Source organism: Neoarius graeffei, chromosome 26 (genome assembly GCF_027579695.1).
Source record: "Neoarius graeffei isolate fNeoGra1 chromosome 26, fNeoGra1.pri, whole genome shotgun sequence".
In the NCBI taxonomy this organism is placed as follows: Eukaryota; Metazoa; Chordata; class Actinopteri; order Siluriformes; family Ariidae; genus Neoarius; species Neoarius graeffei.
The window spans coordinates 19,907,689-19,928,095 of record NC_083594.1 but is presented as its reverse complement, the minus strand read 5'-3'; the positions used below and the strand labels follow the sequence as shown (position 1 = coordinate 19,928,095).

General features: G+C 42.2%; 1 protein-coding gene across 2 annotated transcripts in view; it reads right to left on the bottom strand.

Annotated features, from left to right (window-relative positions):
- Nucleotides 1-493: 493 nt before the first annotated feature.
- The window catches only part of suox (sulfite oxidase), a 54,642-nt gene continuing 34,728 nt past the window's right edge, over nucleotides 494-20,407 (bottom strand). For both annotated transcript variants that reach the window (XM_060910916.1, XM_060910918.1), the window contains exons 2-4: nucleotides 12,522-12,592; nucleotides 12,052-12,232; nucleotides 494-2,473 (exon numbers count right to left, since the gene is read on the bottom strand). In XM_060910916.1, coding sequence (XP_060766899.1) covers nucleotides 1,010-2,473; nucleotides 12,052-12,232; nucleotides 12,522-12,580 — 1,704 coding nt within the window. In that variant the 5' untranslated portion in view covers nucleotides 12,581-12,592 and the 3' untranslated portion in view covers nucleotides 494-1,009. The remainder of the gene's footprint in view (nucleotides 2,474-12,051; nucleotides 12,233-12,521; nucleotides 12,593-20,407) is intronic.

The window sequence follows — 20,407 nt, the reverse complement described above, 5'->3', positions numbered from 1 at the left end:
AAAAAAGTACAAACGTTCATATTTTGTTAACCATTGTTTTGGGAAATTTGATTGAATAAATGACATTTTTTGTAAAGCAACCTCGTTTTTTCCATACTCTTACCAGTCTTAGCAGCTTGTAAAAACAAATGTTATTTACTGCTTTATATAAAGAAATACAATTAATATTATGCAGAATTTAGTTCAGCCTTTTGGTCTGGCCCGCCACAAAATTTTCTGTTTCTCATGTGGCCCCATGGAAAAAAAAAAAAAAAAAATTGCCCACCCCTGTTCTAGACAACTGTGGACTTCCAACTTTGTGGCAAACATTTAGCGAAGGCCCACATTTGGGTGTGATGGTCAGGTATCCACACTTTGGGCTATATAGTGTAAAGTCGTATAGGAAAGAAGTCCTACAGTACAGCATACATGGAAAATGTCAGAAGAGAGAATATCCATATTCTTTTTAGTTCCTAAAATATTTGACACTTAAAGACACCAGGCACTTCAGACATATGCTATAAACATTTATTTCCGTATTCTGCAGAGATGGCCAATTTCACTTGACATTTATATTTGGGAAACACATTAGGTGATTTAGAAGGGAGGTTGAATGCCATTTAAACACAAGTGAGAAGGATTTCGTCGAGTTTTATGCAGTAGCTATTTAGATAGCCTTCCTGTCACTAGCAAAGAGCTGACAGTTACGTACAAAAGCCTTAAATGTACCGTACAGATGCATATGAAGAAAACTGGCAAAGATAAGCTGAAAAATGAGGCAAGAAGCAAAGGAAATAAGATATCCTACTCTAAAACAGTCAACACAAAATATATAAAGTTGTGACTGTAATGTTAGTTGTAAACTCAAAACCTCCAGCTTTGTGGCCTATTCATTGTATGATGTTATTACTAAGCTAAAATCAGCACTTCAAGCTGCCATAGTGGACCACCAACATTTAGAGTCAAGTAACATGGGGCGTTTGTTTTCCTGAATAAAAGGTTCACTTTAGGTTTTCATCCAAATTCATCCTCATTTTACTTTCACCCTGACTCGATGCCAAGCGTTGCTAAGAACCCCTCTCAAGTTCCAAATAGGTTGCACAGTGTCTGGTTGGGTATTGTAACTACTGTCAACTGCTTTGCAAACAACCTCCAGCTCCTGAGCGCCGTCTGGTAACGGAATTGTTATTTCCCAAAGTTTCCAGGCCCAAGCTCGACCAGGTGGAGGAGAAGGTGCAGAAGTTTCTCCTTCCTCACCGCCTTGAAGTTTGGCTACATGCCATGTCTTCCCTCCATCCAATGAGACGTCAACCCTCACCACCTCCCTCCCTCCACCGCTCCAGGCATAACCTTTAACGGTCACGTCCTCCATATCTCGGTCTACTGAGGAGCCATCGGCCAGATTTGTGATGGCTGACTGAACAGGAAGCTCCTGGATAGCGGGAGCTGATTTAAAGTCCACTGTGTCCCAATCAGTGTTTGGTGAAAAGCCTTTGTAGTCATTCTGCTGCCAGTGACTCTGGCTTTCCTTGTCGCTAATGATTATCTTGCTGAGCCACTTGATGTTTCGGGCTCCAACAATTCCAGGAACAATGACACGGACTGGGAAGCCATGATCCGCTGGGAGATCCTCGCCGTTCATTTCATATGCTAACAGGACATCTCCCTCTTCACTCATGGCCTTGTTTAATGGAATTGATGCTCCATATGCTGTACCTGTTATATCAGTGTCTAAACCTTCAAACTGCATGTGTTGCGCTTTAGCTGCCACTTCTGGGCTAAAGCCGTAATGGTACAGGACATCTCTTAGATAAACACCTGACCATGTAGCATTACCAATTGTTGCAATTCCCCAGTTTAGACCTTTAACCTGCTTTACTTTGTTCATCTCAGAACGACGGTTCCCAGCACACTGGATCGTTGCCATTACTGTATGTTTAGGAAAACGCAACTTAAGATCATCCAAAGTTAGAGACACAGTACCTCCAGGGAGGCCCTCAATTTTCAGCCTGTATGTTTCAGGATCCACACGGGGAACAGGAAGGTGGTTTCGCTTGAAAAAGAGGGCAGAAGGGGTGACGTAACTATCTGTAAGAAGGGCAGGTGGTGGTTCAGCATTAAAGGGTTTTAAACTGTTCACAATGAGAGCAGGATGACGATCAGGGTCAGTAGAATAAGGATCTACAGATTTAACATCCTCCTTCATGTGGTCCTCTGCTTGAAGAATGCCAACTTTATACTCGGACAGAATTTCCAGAACATGCTCTTGCCCATGAACGGCATAAAGTTCCCAAAAGGGTTCTAAAGCCTTACCCGCAGCTAGAAGGATTTTGTCACCGCCAGGATGGATGGCCACGAAGTCAGTGATATCATATATGTCTCCTTTGTACGTAACCCATACACCCTTTTCAATGGAGCAGTGTTTTCTAACTTCTTCCTGGCTATAAACTGGTAGAGAATTTGTCTGAGTCACTGGAACCACTGGTTGCTCAGCCTAGAGAATGAATCGAGAAAGACAAAATGAGAAATTATTTGACAAAATTGAGGCACCACTTTGACAGAAATTACACATGACTCAGTAGTTTGACTTTTTTTTTTTTTTATACTACTACAGTTATTTTTGGTTACAAGTTCATTGCAGTAGAGTCATATTCTTTATATATATATCTCACACATTAAATTTAATGTTATGCTACAAGGTCTCATGAAATTTTCACTCTGTAACCCATTAATGATGAATAATGTGGACAATGATGTACAGTAGCAAGAGAAGCATTCTTGAATATGGGAGGAAAGTTGGATTGTGTGTGTGCCTCCCTCTCATTTGTCATGCTCTTCATGGTTCATTAGATTTCATAACATTAGTTACACTTATGACAGTACAGCAGCATTTAAACCACGGGTTTTCAAAGTGTGGGAGAGTCAGCCCCCCCCCCCAGAGAGCAAATAGACAACAGCGCCCCCTACAGTTTTTGTTGTTGCTATACTTAATGTTCCATTCGTAGTTTAAAAAAAAAATGGTGGTTGTACACATTTAATTTTTTTCTTTTACACATTTTAAACATCTGTGCTTTTTGAAAACAACTTTTTTTACACATTTAAAACATGAGCTTTTTTAAAACCTCTTTTTTTTTTTTTTTACACATTTTAAACATCAGGGCGGCACAGTGGCGTAGTGGTTAGCGCTGTCGCCTCACAGCAAGAAGGTCCGGGTTCGAGCCCCGTGGCCGGCGAGGGCCTTTCTGTGTGGAGTTTGCATGGAAGAAGCGAATGAACAGAGAAGTGAACGAACAACTGAAAGTCAGATCATTTCAAAACAATCGGCTACAAGGTTAGCCTTCAAGAAGCGAGAACACAGATGGGTAAGCTCCGACTCTCATTTGGATATAAAACAAAAACATGTTGTTTACCTGCATTTAGATTAATACATGTAACTTGTATTGTGTGTTTAAGTTACTGGTATAAGATTATTAAATTTGCTTCAGAATGTGATTGTCTCAGTTCATCTGATTATTTAATTCGCCTTTGACGTTTTATCAGTGAAAATGCATGCATGTACATGTACGTTGCGCAATTTATAACACCTATCCTGTTTTAATGAGAGTCAACCCACAATCAATGAAGTCAAATCAGTCTTAGTTGAGTAAGTCGGTAACGGTATTTCTTATTTTCACCATAAATTTTTATTTATATGACTTTGATCTATAGCTGTCAAAGGCCTCGGCCTTAAAAGCGGTTACCGCAGTGACGTCACGCACTCGGGGCTGGCTGGCTCAGCAGGGCAGCTCAAATGCCAACTTTGCGGTCGAGTGTAAATCTCAAAAACAAATATTTTTTTATTCCCATTTATGCAGCATACAAGAGTCAAGGATGGAGATACTATCCACTCAGAAATTAATTTAAAAATAAAGGTTCTGTGTATCTACTTTAACTCTGACAAGACAGAAGTACTTGTACTAGGATCACATGCAGCTAGTAGGTTTTCTGATTACACAGTAACTCTGGACGGCCATTTTGTTTCTTCATGTGCAGCGGTAAAAGACCTCGGGTGATTATTGACCCAAGTCTTTCACTTGAAACTCATACACACACAGTGTTTATGAGGTAAAGGTGTAGATCTGGACGGTCCTCAGACAGAGTGTTTTGGTAAACTGGGATGTATGGATGCTGTCAGTCCCCCACTCACTTGTTCACTCTAGTTTGTTGACAGTGTAGTGGCTGGCTGCTTTATGTCCCGGGGCTCCATCATGCCGGTGTTACTTTCTGGCTCTCCCCTTTTAGTTATGCTGTCATAGTTAGTTTTGCCGGAGTCCCGGCTTGCACTCAACACAAAATGTATACTGTTCCTACTCATCAGGTGACACTGGGCATACCCAACAACCTGTTTTCTCTCTCTTTCTCCCCACCCCTCTCTTTCTGTCCCTCCAAGTTACATGTCAATCCTGAGATCGAGATGCTGACCTCTTCTGCTCCTCGGACCTGCCCGATCCATCCTGATGCCCTGTGTCTGGCTGGAGTCTCATCGCATCGCTCCTGTGGAGGACGGCCCCATGTGGACAGTTGAAAGTCACACTTGGAGGACGCTCTGGACACTTACAGTAATGCTTTTATGTCTGAGGACTACATTTGGCTTGCTAACTTTAGGGCTGCAGTTGTCATGAACAGTTTTGCACTCAAGTTTCCATCAATGAACAGTTTATAACGTCAACAAAACAGACTTCATGTTAAAACTGTTATCATCATGTTGTCTGTGATCACCCAAATGAGGATGGGTTCCCTTTTGAGTCTGGTTCCTCTCGAGGTTTCTTCCTCATGTCGTCTGAGGGTTTTTTTCCTTGCCACTGTCGCCACAGGCTTGCTCATTGGGGATAGATTAGGGATAAAATTGGCTCATGTTAAAGGTCATTAAAATTCCGTAAAGCTGCTTTGCGACAATGTCTATTGTTAAAAGCGCTACAAAAATAAACTTGACTTGACTCTCTCAGGCATTTGACGTTGCTGTGACCTTGACCATTTGGATAAATTCCAAAATCAGTTTGAAACCATGAAAATGTGACACCGTAACTGCCCTAGTGAGAAGAAAGAACAAGGACATTACCACGCAATAATGTTACTGATTAACAGTATATTCCACAAGCCCCACATGCTTGGTGATGTGGCCAAAAGACCGATGGATTACAAAGAAATGTTTCTTTTTTAGTAAATTGATACTAATAAATCATACAAAATATCACCTGGTAAATCCAAAAATTTCACTTTCAGTTTGTGTTTTTAGTTATTGGAATATTAGAGCATGTGTGTTTTGAATTAGTCTCCGAAACGTTTATTTGAACGCACGTTAGGCAGTTTGACTTTATAAAGCATTGTTTTGAGAAGTGGAGGACACGTGTTCATCCTTGAGCCAAATAAAAGCCATTTCTGAATAAAAACTACTTAGGCTGCAGTCTCTCCCCCCCCCCCCCCACTCATTCACTCCTGTGAACATTCCAGATGCTATCAATTATGCTGGTTTAGTGGTTATAGTTTTGAGTTTTAAAATCCCAAGTCTATACGCTGATCTTCCTTGATTGGATTCTGTATTACCTACAAGTAGCTTTTGATTTTTTTTTTTGGTGGGGGGAGGGGGGAATCCAAAAACTCTCTAATAAGAAATTGAGTTCCACTGCGGGCGGCACGGTGGTGTAGTGTTTAGCGCTGTTGCCTCACAGCAAGGTGGTCCAGGTTCGAGCCCCGTGGCCGGCGAGGGCCTTTCTGTGTGGAGTTTGCATGTTCTCCCCGTGTCCGCGTGGGTTTCCTCCGGGTGCTCCGGTTTCCCCCACAGTCCAAAGACATGCAGGTTAGGTTAACTGGTGACTCTAAATTGACCGTAGGTGTGAATGTGAGTGTGAATGGTTGTCTATGTGTCAGCCCTGTGATGACCTGGTGACTTGTCCAGGGTGTACCCCGCCTTTCGACCGTAGTCAGCTGGGATAGGCTCCAGCTTGCCTGCGACCCTGTAGAACAGGATAAGCGGCTACAGATAACAAGATGAGTTCCACTGCCTTTCTCGCATGTGATGGCAGTTCCTTCTAGGGCCTCTTATTACCAGAAAAAAACTAAGATGGAACATTCAGTATGTACACTATATTCAAAAAACACTATTTTCAGAACCATAAGAGCTCAGACAAAAGAACCAAGGATGGACAAATGATAATCATTAACTAGTTCACAGGGTCTGTGGTCACTCCAATGTGTTTGCTCATGGGTATGCTTTGGTTGGCTGGAAGCCTAAATACCTCGGCTAAAAAGTGGTAACTAATGCAATGAAATAACAGCCAGCTGCACTGCCTGGCATGCTAATATTGCGTTGGACTTCCTTTAGCTTTGATTCCAGCATGCATTTTCCATGACATTGTTTTGACAACTGTGTGCAAGGGTCACAACATTTACTTCCCTCCAGAGTTAAGTTAATTTTTCACAGATATCTTGTATTTACGACAGGAAAGTCAAACCACTCTCAACTCTTCTCCAGCACATCCCAAAGACTTTTCCTGGGGTTAAATTCAGGACTCTGCTGTGGCCAATTCATGTGTGAAAATGATTCCTCACGTTTCCTGAACCACGCTCACTATTTGAGCCCTAATTTTATGGCCAGGTCATCAAGGAAGAGAAAATCTATTGATGTGATAACCTGGTCATTCAGTAGACTTCATTTTATGGCCACAAAAAGTTGCTGAGCCTCGACCTGACCAACTGAAGCGACTCCAGATTATAACACTGCCTCCAGAGGCTTGTACAGTGGCCACTATGCATGATGGGTGCATTGCTTCATGTGCTTTCTTTCTTACCTTGACACAGCCATCACTCAGGAATAGAGTAAATCTGGATTCATCGAACCACATGACCTTTTTCCGTTGCTCCAGAGTCCAATCTTTATGCTCCCTAGCAAACTGAAGCCCTTTCTTCTGATTAGCCTCACTAATAAGTGGTTTTCATATGGCTACACAGCTGTTTAGTCCCACCCATGTGAGTTCTTGTCACACTGTGTGTGTGGAAATGCTCTTAATTTCATTACTGAAAACATAGCCGTGAGTTCAGCTGTCAATTTTTTAACGATTAGACTTCAAGCATTTAACTGATCTTCAAATCACTCATTTTTAGTCCGGACCACGTTTTTTCCATGTAGTTCAAGGCTCACCACTATCCTTCCAGGTTTTAATGATGCATTGGACAGTTCCGAACCCAATTCCATTAATTTCAGCAATCTCCTTAGTCTGATCCTTCTGAAACACAGTAATTTTTTTCCCCATGACTTTAGGATACATCTTCTGACATGGTTGTTTAAGAAATGAGAAGCAACTCACTGCATCATCTCATCTCATTATCTCTAGCGGCTTTATCCTTCTACAGGGTCGCAGGCAAGCTGGAGCCTATCCCAGCTGACTACGGGCGAAAGGCGGGGTACACCCTGGACAAGTCGCCAGGTCATCACAGGGCTGACACATAGACACAGACAACCATTCACACTCACATTCACACCTACGGTCAATTTAGAGTCACCAGTTAACCTAACCTGCATGTCTTTGGACTGTGGGGGAAACCGGAGCACCCGGAGGAAACCCACGCGGACACGGGGAGAACATGCAAACTCCGCACAGAAAGGCCCTCGCCGGCCACGGGGGTCGAACCCGGACCTTCTTGCTGTGAGGCGACAGCGCTAACCACTATGCCACCGTACCGCCCCCTCTTAAGTATTTGCTTATTTAAAACAAACACTGAAGTGTATCCCCTGGGATATGTATTTTGTTTCAAATGGCATTGACACTTCCATGTTGAATTGGTGCGACCTCTTTCTTTCTGCTGTAAATGAGCGAATTCCGAAGTGCAAACCACGCAATGTAAATGACCTGCCTTGGATTGACAATGAACTCTTTTCATTGTTAAAAAAGAAAGATGTAACCAGAAAAAAAGCTTTCCAAAAATTACTCGCCGTCATGTAAAATTAAATACGATGAATTACGGAGAACCGCAAAAATAATGATTAGGGAAAAGAAGAAAGAACATGCTGAAAAACTGAAGACGGCTATTTCTGATAACCCGAAGCAATTCTGGTCGTATGTTAAAACTTGCACATCGGACAAACCATCTCCTAGTTTTCTTAGGGATGGCCGTGCGTTCCTAACTGACAGTAGAGACAAAGCAAACTTGTTAAAATTCTTCCACTCTGTATTTAACCCTGCTATTGATGCTTCACCACCTAGTTACCAGGCTTTTTGCAGGGAGCGTGAAGAATTGGATTCCATCATAATTACAGTTCCCGAAGTGACTGACGCCCTGATGAACCTCGACCCAAACAAAGCCTGTGGACCGGACGACATTCCCGGATCGCTTTTAAAATACACGGCTGCAGAAATTGCTCCTTCTTTATACAGGATATTTAACTTGTCGTTAGGTACTATTCCCGCCAACTGGAAGCGTGCCAACATCTCGCCTGTCTTCAAAAAGGATGACCCGACTCTGGCGGAGAACTACAGGCCAATTTCACTTCTTTGTGTTGTCTCAAAAGTCTTGGAACATTGTGTATTCAACCACTGCTGTCCTCATTTGTCACCGTTCTTTTACCACCTCCAGCATGGTTTCCAACGAGGCAAATCTACAGTCACGCAATTGTTAGAGGTGTACCATGACATCTTAGACATGCTAGCCAGTGGTCGGGAAGTTGATGTAATCCATCTTGACCTATCAAAAGCGTTCGACAAAGTACCTCACAATCTACTTCTGTCTAAATTCCAGCTCTTCGGCGTGTCTGGCTCTGTTCTTCAGTGGTTTATAAGTTACCTGTCGGCTAGACATCAGCGAGTTGTCCTCGACAGCATATTCTCTGACTGGCTCCCAGTGACATCAGGGGGTACCTCAGGGCTCTATCCTGGGTCCGCTACTATTCTTAGTCTATGTCAATGACATGTCAAGCTACACTATTCACGGATCAAGTCTTGCCTTATTCGCGGATGATAGCAAGCTATATCGCTCTATCGACTCTGACAGTTCTACCACCTCACTGCAAGCTGACCTGGACAGCCTACACAAATGGAGTGTTGACCACGACATGTCATTTAACACTGCCAAATGTTGCACATGACCAGGGCTCGAAATTAACTTTTTTTCTTTGTGTCCCCCAGTGGTCCCGAATTCTGTGTTGTATTGTCCCGAATGGAAGCAATAGTGTCCCCATTTTTTTCCTCTCTGAAATAACCAGTGGTTAATATTATCATATGAAGTTACTATTATATTTGTAACTATGCAATTTTGAACCCTTTATATCATTTTTACAATAAGTCACAAGACACAAGCGACACATGTCCTATACATCATCTACTTCAAAATTACAGTTATTGCATTTTCAGTTTATTAAACGTTGGCGATCTCACTGTATGAATAGATACCCGTTTATTTAAAGGGGCCAACTAGCTCATTCAGAAAATGTTTCAACTCACTACATCTGCAGTACACTTTAGTTGAAAATAAGACCCCTTTTATGTTCATTTCATCTACTTATACCTTGAATATCTGTGGGCACTTATAAGGCCAACTTATAATTTTCACCATTACCGTTATCCATTTTTATGAACTTTCCGTTATCCATTACCGTTATCCATTTTTATGAACTTTCCGTTATCCATTTTTATGAACTTTCCGTTATCCATTTTTATGAACTTTCCGTTATCCATTTTTATGAACTTTCGCTGCCGGGTGCAAACGTTAGCAACATCAGCATAGTGCCAGGTCCGAGCCTAGTTGTGCTGCTGACTGACTAAACATACGCCGCTTTTCCACTACAAACGCGGCTGAGTCGGGCTGAGCCGTGCCGTGCTGAGTCGGGCTGAGCGGGGCTGCTGGAGTTGCATTTCGACTACAACCGCGCTGAACCGTGCTGGCTGGAAGTGGGTGGACACATTGGGTGGAGTTAGCGAAAGTCGGTGGACGTCAGGTGATGTCGTTAAGCAGCGCAAACAGTGACATCAGTGACCTTTTAAGCGGTAGTCTCACGACCCGAATAGTAAACAATAAACATGGAGTCGTTAGTGTTGCTGGTCTTGGTGCTGTGGCTTGTTGTCACCGACAACGCGGACAGATACTGGCAAGAGCGTATAGATGAGGCGAGGCGCATAAGGCTCCAGAAATTCTCGTAATTCTCCTTCTTCCGGGTTTGCGGTGTTTACAGATCCCAGCGCGCTCGCGGGGCGTGTGTGGGCATGTGAGGACACTCCTCCTCACCAATCAGCGCACAGGGGAGTGTCTGCTCACGCCCCCAACCTCACTCGGCACGGCCTGGCTTGCTTCAGCCCCACTCCAAAACGGTGCGAGTTTTAGGGGCTAAGCAGGGCTGAAACGAGCTGAGTCGTGCTGGTTTTTGGTAGTCGAAACGCGAGCCGTGTCGGGCTGAAGTGAGCTGAAGTGAGCTGAAAAAGGGTAGTGGAAAAGGGCCATTTCTGAACTAGAAAGACACCAAGAAAACTCACTTATTCTGTTGAACGGTATCTTCCGTCAATATCATCCACATCATTGCTGTTGTATTTTATAACGTGTCTAACAGTGTTCATTCAGTTGCTAGCGTTGCCTGCAGACCAGGCGATGACACTTTGGATCCTGAAGGTCCCGGAGACGTTATGTCTGGGCTGTCAGCTTCTTCCCCGCGGTCGGTCCGCTTCAACCACTTAAGCATTTTTGTTCTGGCAAGAGTCGGCGCAGCGTGTGCGGTAGCAATTCCATTCCAAGTCCATATAACGCGGACTCCGGCCGAAGATTCTAGAACAGAATGCGTTGCTCTGTAGCCTACGGATGCAGGTGCATTGAAAGTGTAGCTACTATGTATTTTTCGCTGTTAACGTTTTAAAATTAAAATTGACAAATTAGGTGAATGTCTACGTATGTGTTACGGCTTTGTAAATAATATTAATGTAGAACTTTTTTTCTAGATCTATTTTTTTCCATTGTCCCGGGATTGTCCCAGATATGATAATTTTGTGTCCCGATGACATTTTTTATGGTCCCCGGGACATCGGGACACCGTTAGTTTCGAGCGCTGCACATGACCAAGAGAAAATCTCGTCGCAGACTACAACAAAGTTACCAACTAGATGGTCAGACCTTAGACTCTGTTCCTTCAACCAGAGATCTGGGTGTTATGGTTACTGCTCCACTTTCATGGGCTACACACATAGAACAGATGTGCACAAAGGGCAACAGAGTCCTAGGCCTCGTGAAGCGAGTGTGTGGTAGAGACATTTCTGACGTATCTACTAGAAAACTGATGTATACTGCATTAGTTAGACCAGTCCTAGAATATGCCTCGTGCCTTTGGTCACCCTACACCGCGAAGCATCGAAGGCTAATAGAAAATATTCAACGTCGTGCCACTAAGTTTATATTGAATTATCCGGATAGACATATAAACTACGACGAGAGACTCAAAAGACTCGACTTATTACTGTTGGAATTCAGAAGAGATATACACGATCTAATTCTCCTATATAAAATGAGAGCTGGACTTATTAATGCAACAGTACTTTACAAAGTCATTTTTTCCTAGAACTATTAAACTTTGGAATAATTTGCCTAGTTTTATAAAATATGCCAACACAATCAATTTCAGAATTTATTTTCAATATAAAAGACAAGCGAAAGCTATACATTCTGCCATAGTTAATCAATTATATTGGTATATCCGAAATTAATTCTATACGTAGCTTTATTGTCAATTGACTCTGTTTGGTCGCGTTTTTGAATTGAATGTCAGTTTGGAGATGTGGTCGAGCAGAGTCGGCTGATAATTATATTTTTACATTATACTGTGTTTTGTTTTTTCTTAATTGTTTGAATATAATTTATATTTTTTGTAACTTTGTAAGGGGTTGAATTTCAATTGGGGCTTTGCCCTGTATTCTTCTCCTGGCACTTTTGTTATTTATTGTTATTTATTTGTAAACGCTTATATGTTTATATTTGTGGGAAATTTTAATAAACTAAACTAAACAGCGATTTTTTTTTCGGCCAGGCAGCGCATTTCAATACAAGCGGTCAATTCTGCTTCACCTTATTGTGATGGAGTCCATAAGCAAGTGCAGCTCCAGTTCCAGCTAACAGGCCAGTTAATGCATATCTGGACCTCGATCCTCTAAATCTGGAGTAGTGCTGATCTTGGTTACTGCTCCTCGAATGCAGAGAGAGAAATCTTGACCACGCAGATACTGCAGGGATGGGGCTCTTTAGCTGCCTGCAGAAATATAAGCAATTGGCCTTTCAGTAAAAAAAAAAAAAAAAAAAAAAAAAAAGTGTTCATGACGTGCTTTAAAACACATTAAAAATAACAATATTCTTGAATTTATTGTACGAACTTGTAGAATACCAAGAAATAAAGGTAGTAAAGCCTTCTGGAATGCTAGTCAATCATAAATCCAAGTAACTGAGAAACTAAGCCACACTAATGAAAAGTAAACCTGGAAAAATCATGCAATAACCAGAGACTGGGTAGTTTTAAGAACAGCACATAGCCTTTGACGTACCTTGGAGAAATGTGAAATAAAACATGGGCAAAACCTTTGCAGTGTCTGAGGTTCTGCATTGCACTGGTTAGCTAGAAAAAAAAATAAGTCAATTAAAAAAAAAGTCCCTGCTAATCAGATTTTTAATAAACTTGAAATTATTTCTGTATTTAAACAACACATTGCAGAGACATACAGGGCCGGTGTACTGCACAGTCCGGACTACATGGTGCGTGACTTGTAAAAGCAAAATGACCTACAAGTTCACCCAGTAGCATGGTTATACTTGCATATTTGATGCCAGCAGATGTAGGGGAAAATACACATCGTTAAGTATCATACATCGTTCTCATCAAAACCTTCAGACTAGGAGACCTCAATATCCATGAAAGGAAAATGCCGGGTGGTGTGATCCTGTTATCTCAACATGGTGTTCTCAACACGGCGGCCTCGTGGTGTAGTGGTTAGCGCTGTCGCCTCACAGCAAGAAGGTCCTGGGTTCGAGCCCCGTGGCAGGCGAGGGCCTTTCTGTGTGGAGTTTGCATGTTCTCCCCGTGTCCGCGTGGGTTTCCTCCGGGTGCTCCGGTTTCCCCCACAGTCCAAAGACATGCAGGTTAGGTTAATATGGAACAGCCTTGGGCTGAGGTGCCCTTGAGCGAGGCACCAAACTCTCAACTGCTCTCTGGGTGCTGTTCGCATGGCTGCCCACTGCTCTGGGTACATGTGTGTGTTCACTGCTTCAGATGGGTTAAATGCAGAGAGGAATTTCACAAGTTGTGCTTTCTTTCTTTCAAACGTGATTATTTTCCAATAATATTACATCTCAGGGTGTTTCAATCCTCAAATGTATTGATCTTTAAATTTTTGGTTTATTAAAAGAATGACACACCATCCTTACGATCTGCTTAATGTTGTGGAATGTCTGCAAAATAAGCTTGAGCCTATTGTCACTTGTATTGTAGCGTTTTAGCAGCTACGTGGTCATTCCCTCACCAGCATCTCTTTCTTTCGGTCTTGAAAATAATAATTTAAAATATTCAGCTTGTTACTGAAACTGCAAAGTCCTCTGCCTTGAAGACTTTTAGCTCTATACTACCAACACTGGAGTACAATACCTTCCACAAATCCTAAATAAACGTCTCCTTACAGAAAGCTCCACCATATCAGCAAGTACACACTTTTTTTTTTTTTAAAGCCCCATTTTCTTTCAATTTGGTCATATGCCAGTTTCCAAACAGTAACTAGTTCTTTCCTATTACAGAACAGTTGCCAGCATTCTTCCTCCAAGACATGTGAACCCAGCCTCTCATCTTTTCAACTTGCTGCTCACGTTACGCTACAGGGCCGCTGAATGCTCACAGGAATGTACTAATCACCCATGGCTACAACAGGCTAGTGTTCCTCTCATTTCTATGCAAGAACAACACCATCCCTCCCACCCAGACAGCATGCCTGACAAGTCCCTGTCTAAGTCGTCGCTATAGAAAAATAATATATTCGAGTACGTTTATACATTATAATAAACTACGTGACTTGCCTTGTACGAACAACTGTCAGAGCTTCTATTATAGAAAACAAATCCTTTAAAAATCCTTCTGACTAATCAGAACGAGACGTGCACAGTCTGCTCTGTAAGTATTTGGACAGTGACCGTTTTCATAACTTTGCCTCTGTTCACCACAACAATGGATTTGAAATGAATCCATCAAGCGTAGACTTTCAGCCTTAATTCAAAGCATTTCACACACACACCCTAAATAAATAAATAAATAAATAAATAAATAATCATGACCTGTTTAGGAATTACAGCCATTTTAGCATAGTCCCTCTGTTTTCACACACTCAGAAGTAATTGGATAAAGTGACTGATAGGTTATCTTGCCATTTCATGACAAATTAAGGAGATAAGAGGCCTGGAGTTGATTCCAAGTGTTGGATTTGGCAGTTATTCATGAGAACTTTCAATATGTGGTCCAAAGAGGCGTTGATGCAAATAAAGGAGGACATCATTAGACTGGTAAAAAAAAAAAAAAACACCCACCAGAGAGAAAGCACAAACCTTAGGAGTTGCCACAATCAACAATTTGGTACGGTACATTCTTTAACCTCCTAGGGCTTAGCGGTCACATGCGTGGACAGCACTTTATGGAAATTCGGAACAAGAATCCACATATGTGGACATACTTTTTCTCTAAAAGTACATCTTATCAAAAGATGATGCTTAGTTTTTATTCTAATCAGGTTCTAATAAGCCCAAATAGCAAAGAGAAATAAAAAAACGCATGTAAAAGAAACAGTTTGGGCCTTAGGAGGTTAAAAGAAGGTATGCAGCGGTGAGCTCAGCAACACCAAAAGGCCTAGAAGACAACTGAAGTGGATGACTGTAGGATTTTTTTTCCTTGATAAAGAAAAACTGCTTCACAGTGTCTCACAAAGTGAACATGACTGAAGGAGGTAGGCCTATCATTGTCAAAGTATACGGAGATGTACTGTACTTTCTGCTCAGATTCAGTCAAATGCTGGAAAATTGATAGGACAGTGCTTCACAGTACAGACTCATGATAACCCAAAACATACCAAAAAACATCCCAAGAGCTTCTCAAGGCAAAGAAATGGAACATTCTTAAATGAGAGAGTCAGTCAACCCTACTGAGCTTGCTTTTCACTTCCTGAGGACAAACCTGAAGGCAGAAAGACCCACAAACAGCAACTGAAGGCAGCTGCAGTAAAGCCTAGGTCACAACCGGATGTACGATTTTTGGCGTTTCCCAAATCGCTGCGTTTTTTTTGTTCGTGGAGAAAGACGCACGTTGGCTGTAAGTTTGTCTTGCAACCTGAAAAAAACGTAAGCGCCCATAGAGTTTGTGTGACATGACAAAGAACCTCTGCGGCCAGTCTATGGCTCGAAAATCAGCAGGTCACACGCGCGCTCTCCGTTCGTTTCACGCGTTTTTTGCACGTAGACCGGCCGTAGAAGCACGTGACCGAGGCATAAAGGCTTGGCAAAGCATCTCAAGGGTTTGAGCATTTGGTGATGTCCATGGTTTCCAGTCACTGACTGACTGCAAAGAATTTGTATCCAAGTATTTAAAAAAAAAAAAAAAAAAAAAAAGGTTATATTTATAAAATTGTGTTAGGTTTGTCCAATTATTTTAGACCCTATGAAAATGGCTGCAATTCCTAAATGGTTGATGCAAAATTTGCTGTTCGATTTCATAAAATCAGTGAAATTTAGTTCCCGCTGAAATTTTGTTATTTCTGTAATAGTTCAAAAAATAACAGGCCATTCTGTGGCTGGGAAGTTATTTATTTTGAAGGGATTCCTGAGCAAATAACGTGCATGAAATCGCGGGCTTTGCGCAATCAAGCCGACAGAGGAAGTCCGGTGCGCGCATGTGCAGGTTTTCGTTGACAGCGCACTGACCCACTTGCATCATTTTGCCACGAGATGAGGAGCTAATCATGACATTCACAATGGAACATCAGTACTCAAGTTGTGACAGAAAATATGACCGTGCCAATGGATCCTACACATCAAATGCTGGTTAATATGTTTCGCCCTATCGTAAATATTGTAATTGGTGATGAACAAGCTGCAATTAGCCCAAATATGCATCTTTTTGAGGCAAACTTGAGCCTGGTCACTCATCTTGTTGAAGTATGTTTTTCATTGAGTGTATTCTAGCCAATAACGAAAATTATGTATTAATTTCACAGGGAATATTCTTTTTATGGCCTAAATTAAAAAAAAATCTGAAAGGGAGTCTACCTTTAAATGCCTTGACTTAAAGTTGAAAGTCTACAGTTCTATCACATCTTGATGGCTTCATTTCAAATCCATTGTCATGGTGTACAGAGGCCGAAATAAATAAAACCCCTTATATTTATGGTCTAGAATAAATTTTTACTTTTTTGGTCCATTTCTTCACATTTTGCTGCCCAATATGACCGGTACAGGTAAACATGAAAGATCACCATAATGTCCGACATCTTTCTAAAATGTAGAATCGTTGTGCACTGTAAAAACTGGGATTCGGGTCAATTAATATCTCATCATCTCTAGTCGTTTTATCCTGTTCTACAGGGTCGCAGGCGAGCTGGAGCCTATCCCAGCTGACTAAGGGTGAAAGGCGGGGTACACCCTGGACAAGTCGCCAGGTCATCACAGGGCTGACACATAGACACAGACAACCATTCACACTCACATTCACACCTACGGTCAATTTAGAGTCACCAGTTAACCTAACCTGCATGTCTTTGGACTGTGGGGGAAACCGGAGCACCTGGAGGAAACCCACGCGGACACGGGGAGAACATGCAAACTCCACACAGAAAGGCCCTCGCCGGCCCCGGGGCTCGAACCCGGACCTTCTTGCTGTGAGGTGACAGCGCTAACCAGGGGCGCAGATAGGATTTTTGAACTGGGGGGGACTGAGCTGTCAGCAAATGATTCCATTTTGTATATTAGTGTGTGCGCGTGTGTGTACTGAAGCTTCAATATACATTCGAATTGTGAGTTTTCTAACTGAATGAACATTGGTAGACAAAGGCCTACCTGGTCAACATTGCTCGGTTTTTGAAAAAACGCTGTAATTGTTTTTTGTTTTTTCATTGTTGACCCCACCAGGGATTTCCTGCAGGCCAGGAGGACAATGTTAACATCTTGAATCTCAATTTCAGTTAACAGTTGCTGCTTACTAAAATAACATTATACATAAAAATAACAACATTAAAGATATTCACCTACAGCCTAGAATGCTGTTATTTTACATTTAGCCTACTTCAGGTAAGTCCAAATTCCTTCTTATCATCATCAGACTAGCTACTCAACATTACAAAAACAAGTATTTGTCACATCTGGGAAAGTCAACAGGCATAGGATATTTACATCTTTTGGTTCTTGAAACAAACGCTGTGATTTTTTTCCCCTCTTCTCTGGGTTAATGTGGCAGAAAGATCACCAGCTCAGTCATTAGAAAGTTGTTTATGATCACTATGGTTACCGCGACAGGCAAAGTCCCCAGCTCCCCTTAGGACCCCGGGGTCGAGATGGTGCATTACATTTACATTGGAAGTCGGAACTTGGAGCTCCGAACAACATAACCTCAGAACTGAGCGCTTCCCAGTTTAAAAACTGGGACATCATGGAACATGGAATTCGAAAAAAATGGACAGTTAATGAAATGAAACGAAAACCCCAATGTTTATGCTGGTAGATGCGGGATTTCAATGCTTTTCCGACTTCAAACTTCCAACTTACGAGTACAACTGAATGCACCATTAGTCGTAGCAGAAACACCGTTGCTATCAAATGGATGAGCTGTGCAGTGTTATTAACCGAGAATTACGTGGAAAATTGAACACCTTGCTTTCCCAACTCTGTAAGGATCTGCTCCAGCTTTTCCCCTTCTTGAATTGATGTAATGTGGATTGATCACAGACAAGGCTGCTGCCGCCGCCATTTCAACTTTGTGCTGCAGTGTAAGTTAGCCTAACTAACGGAACATTAATCCTCACTTTTTCTACCCATGTTTGGCGCCTTATGTAGGGACGGTGGCTGGGGGGGGGCCAGATAGGGGTCACTATAAATCTCCCGTCCCCAGTGCCATCTGCGCCCTTGGCGCTAACCACTACACCACCGTGCCGCCCTAACAATAACCTGTAAATAATAAGAGACTTTATGCAGTTTGGAGTCACACTGAACTGAATTCAACCAACTTGAATGATTTAATAATTGCATTTTACTCAGTTTTTGTTTGAATATAATCAGCTGTGAATACGCGAGTAGAATTTAATTGCATTTTCGTGTGAAAGTCAAAGATGCAGGAAATCAATTGAAAGGAAAGGAAATTAATTGATTAATTTTATTCACTGAGCGGTATTTAAAAAAATCACCTTACACTTCCGGTCAAGGCAATTTGTGCCACACCCATCAACATCTGTCACCTGCTTCAGCATTTCACGGACTGCCATTTTCCTAAAGGTAAGACCTGTTTAGTTTGTGTTAGCGGATCAACGATTTGTCACCAAGTTGTGTAGCTGAACATTGTTTTGTGTTAGCGTTAATTTAACATGCTAACTTTACTGCAGTGTAAATCAAAATTAAACTCTATAGGGATTCGAACTCAGTCTGTGTTATCTTTTTATTCAGCTACAAGCCTGAGAAAGACTGAAGAGGTGGTCGGTCAGCTCGGTGTCACAGTTTCATGCGACTTTCTGAAGTATAACGCTGTATACTGTATCTAATGCTCTTATCATACCAGCGGTCACAAACGCAACAGGATGTAATCTGACAGCAGAATACTAAAATACTTTTACCAGCTTTCCTGACCGCCCACCCCCTTCCTTCCTTAACAAGCTAGCAAGCAAGTCGCGACCGCAGAGTGAGGTGAGGCAATTATGAGATACAGTTAAATCACACTGTTCTCAAGTAAACTGTACTCAAGTAATATTTTATTACTCAAGTAACAGGCTGGGCGGCACGGTGGTGTAGTGGTTAGCGCTGTCGCCTCAGAGCAAGAAGGTCCGGGTTCGAGCCCCGTGGCCGGCGAGGGCCTTTCTGTGTGGAGTTTGCATGTTCTCCCCGTGTCTGCGTGGGTTTCCTCCGGGTGCTCCGGTTTCCCCCACAGTCCAAAGACATGCAGGTTAGGTTAACTGGTGACTCTAAATTGACCGTAGGTGTGAATGTGAGTGTGAATGGTTGTCTGTGTCTATGTGTCGGCCCTGTGATGACCTGGCGACTTGTCCAGGGTGTACCCCGCCTTTCGCCCGTAGTCAGCTGGGATAGGCTCCAGCTTGCCTGCGACCCTGTAGAACAGGATAAAGCGGCTACAGATAATGAGATGAGAGGAGTCTGTTAGCGTGTTTTGTGCCTGCTCTGGGTTTCTCAGAAGAGGCTGCTGTTGGGCTTAACTGTAGTAGTTCACACGCCTGTTTCTTTCGACACGATGTGGTTTCATGTCTCTGTTCACGTAACACTGAGGCCACAGCAGGAGGTTCAGATGGTATAACCAGCCTTTTTCACTGTTTCTTTGTCGGAGTAAGCTGTGAAACAGTGGCTGTAGCTCCTGCTGTCAGATTACATCCTGTTGCGTTTGTGACTGCTGGGTTGAGGTCAGTAAATTAGCACATCGTGCAGACTGTGGGCTGCCAGAGATTGTCAGTCTGTCTTTTTGCGACGACCCATCGAACACCGTACAGATTGTGTTAGCATGTCACATTGTATAGCCAATATTTATCCTTTCTAATTAATTTGCCTGATAATATTTCAACCACTAAGAGTCTTCAAGTGTAAATGAAAAGGAGAACACAATTAACAAGGTGTTGCCAGGCAAACCCAACCTCACCTGGCAGCACTTATTTTATACCTATATGTTGATAATGGTAACATTTCTCAATCATCAGCTGTCAGGTTATAGTCCTATGAACATTAACCATTTTAAAAAGTTATAGCCCTTTATCAAGGTCAAACTTCATGGTGCCAAATGAAAGTCCATATGGCACTTCCTACAAGTTGATAATTTTTTTTTTCGCGGTGTGGTTTCCATCAAATCCTGCGCTCTGATTGGCTGGCGAGCGAGTCTGTATCCTCCATTACGGACCCCGGTTACGGACCTCTGGTGACTCGCTAGTTTACAACAAACATAGTAGCAATTTGTCAACATTTATCTTTTTTTTTAAAATAAGATTTATTTATAAGATTATCAAAAATCTTATAAATTTTTGCCAGCATTTCTCAGGAGAATTTTCTCTCATTAATTTTACAGCATGGACAGTGATAACGACAGTGTTCACAGCGAAAGCGAGTTTTACTACCCTGAGGAAGAAGAAATAAAAGAAAACATTTCAGGAGAAAGCTAAAAACCTGTAACTTGCTAACGCTGAGCAAAAACATAGCTGAATCCTGA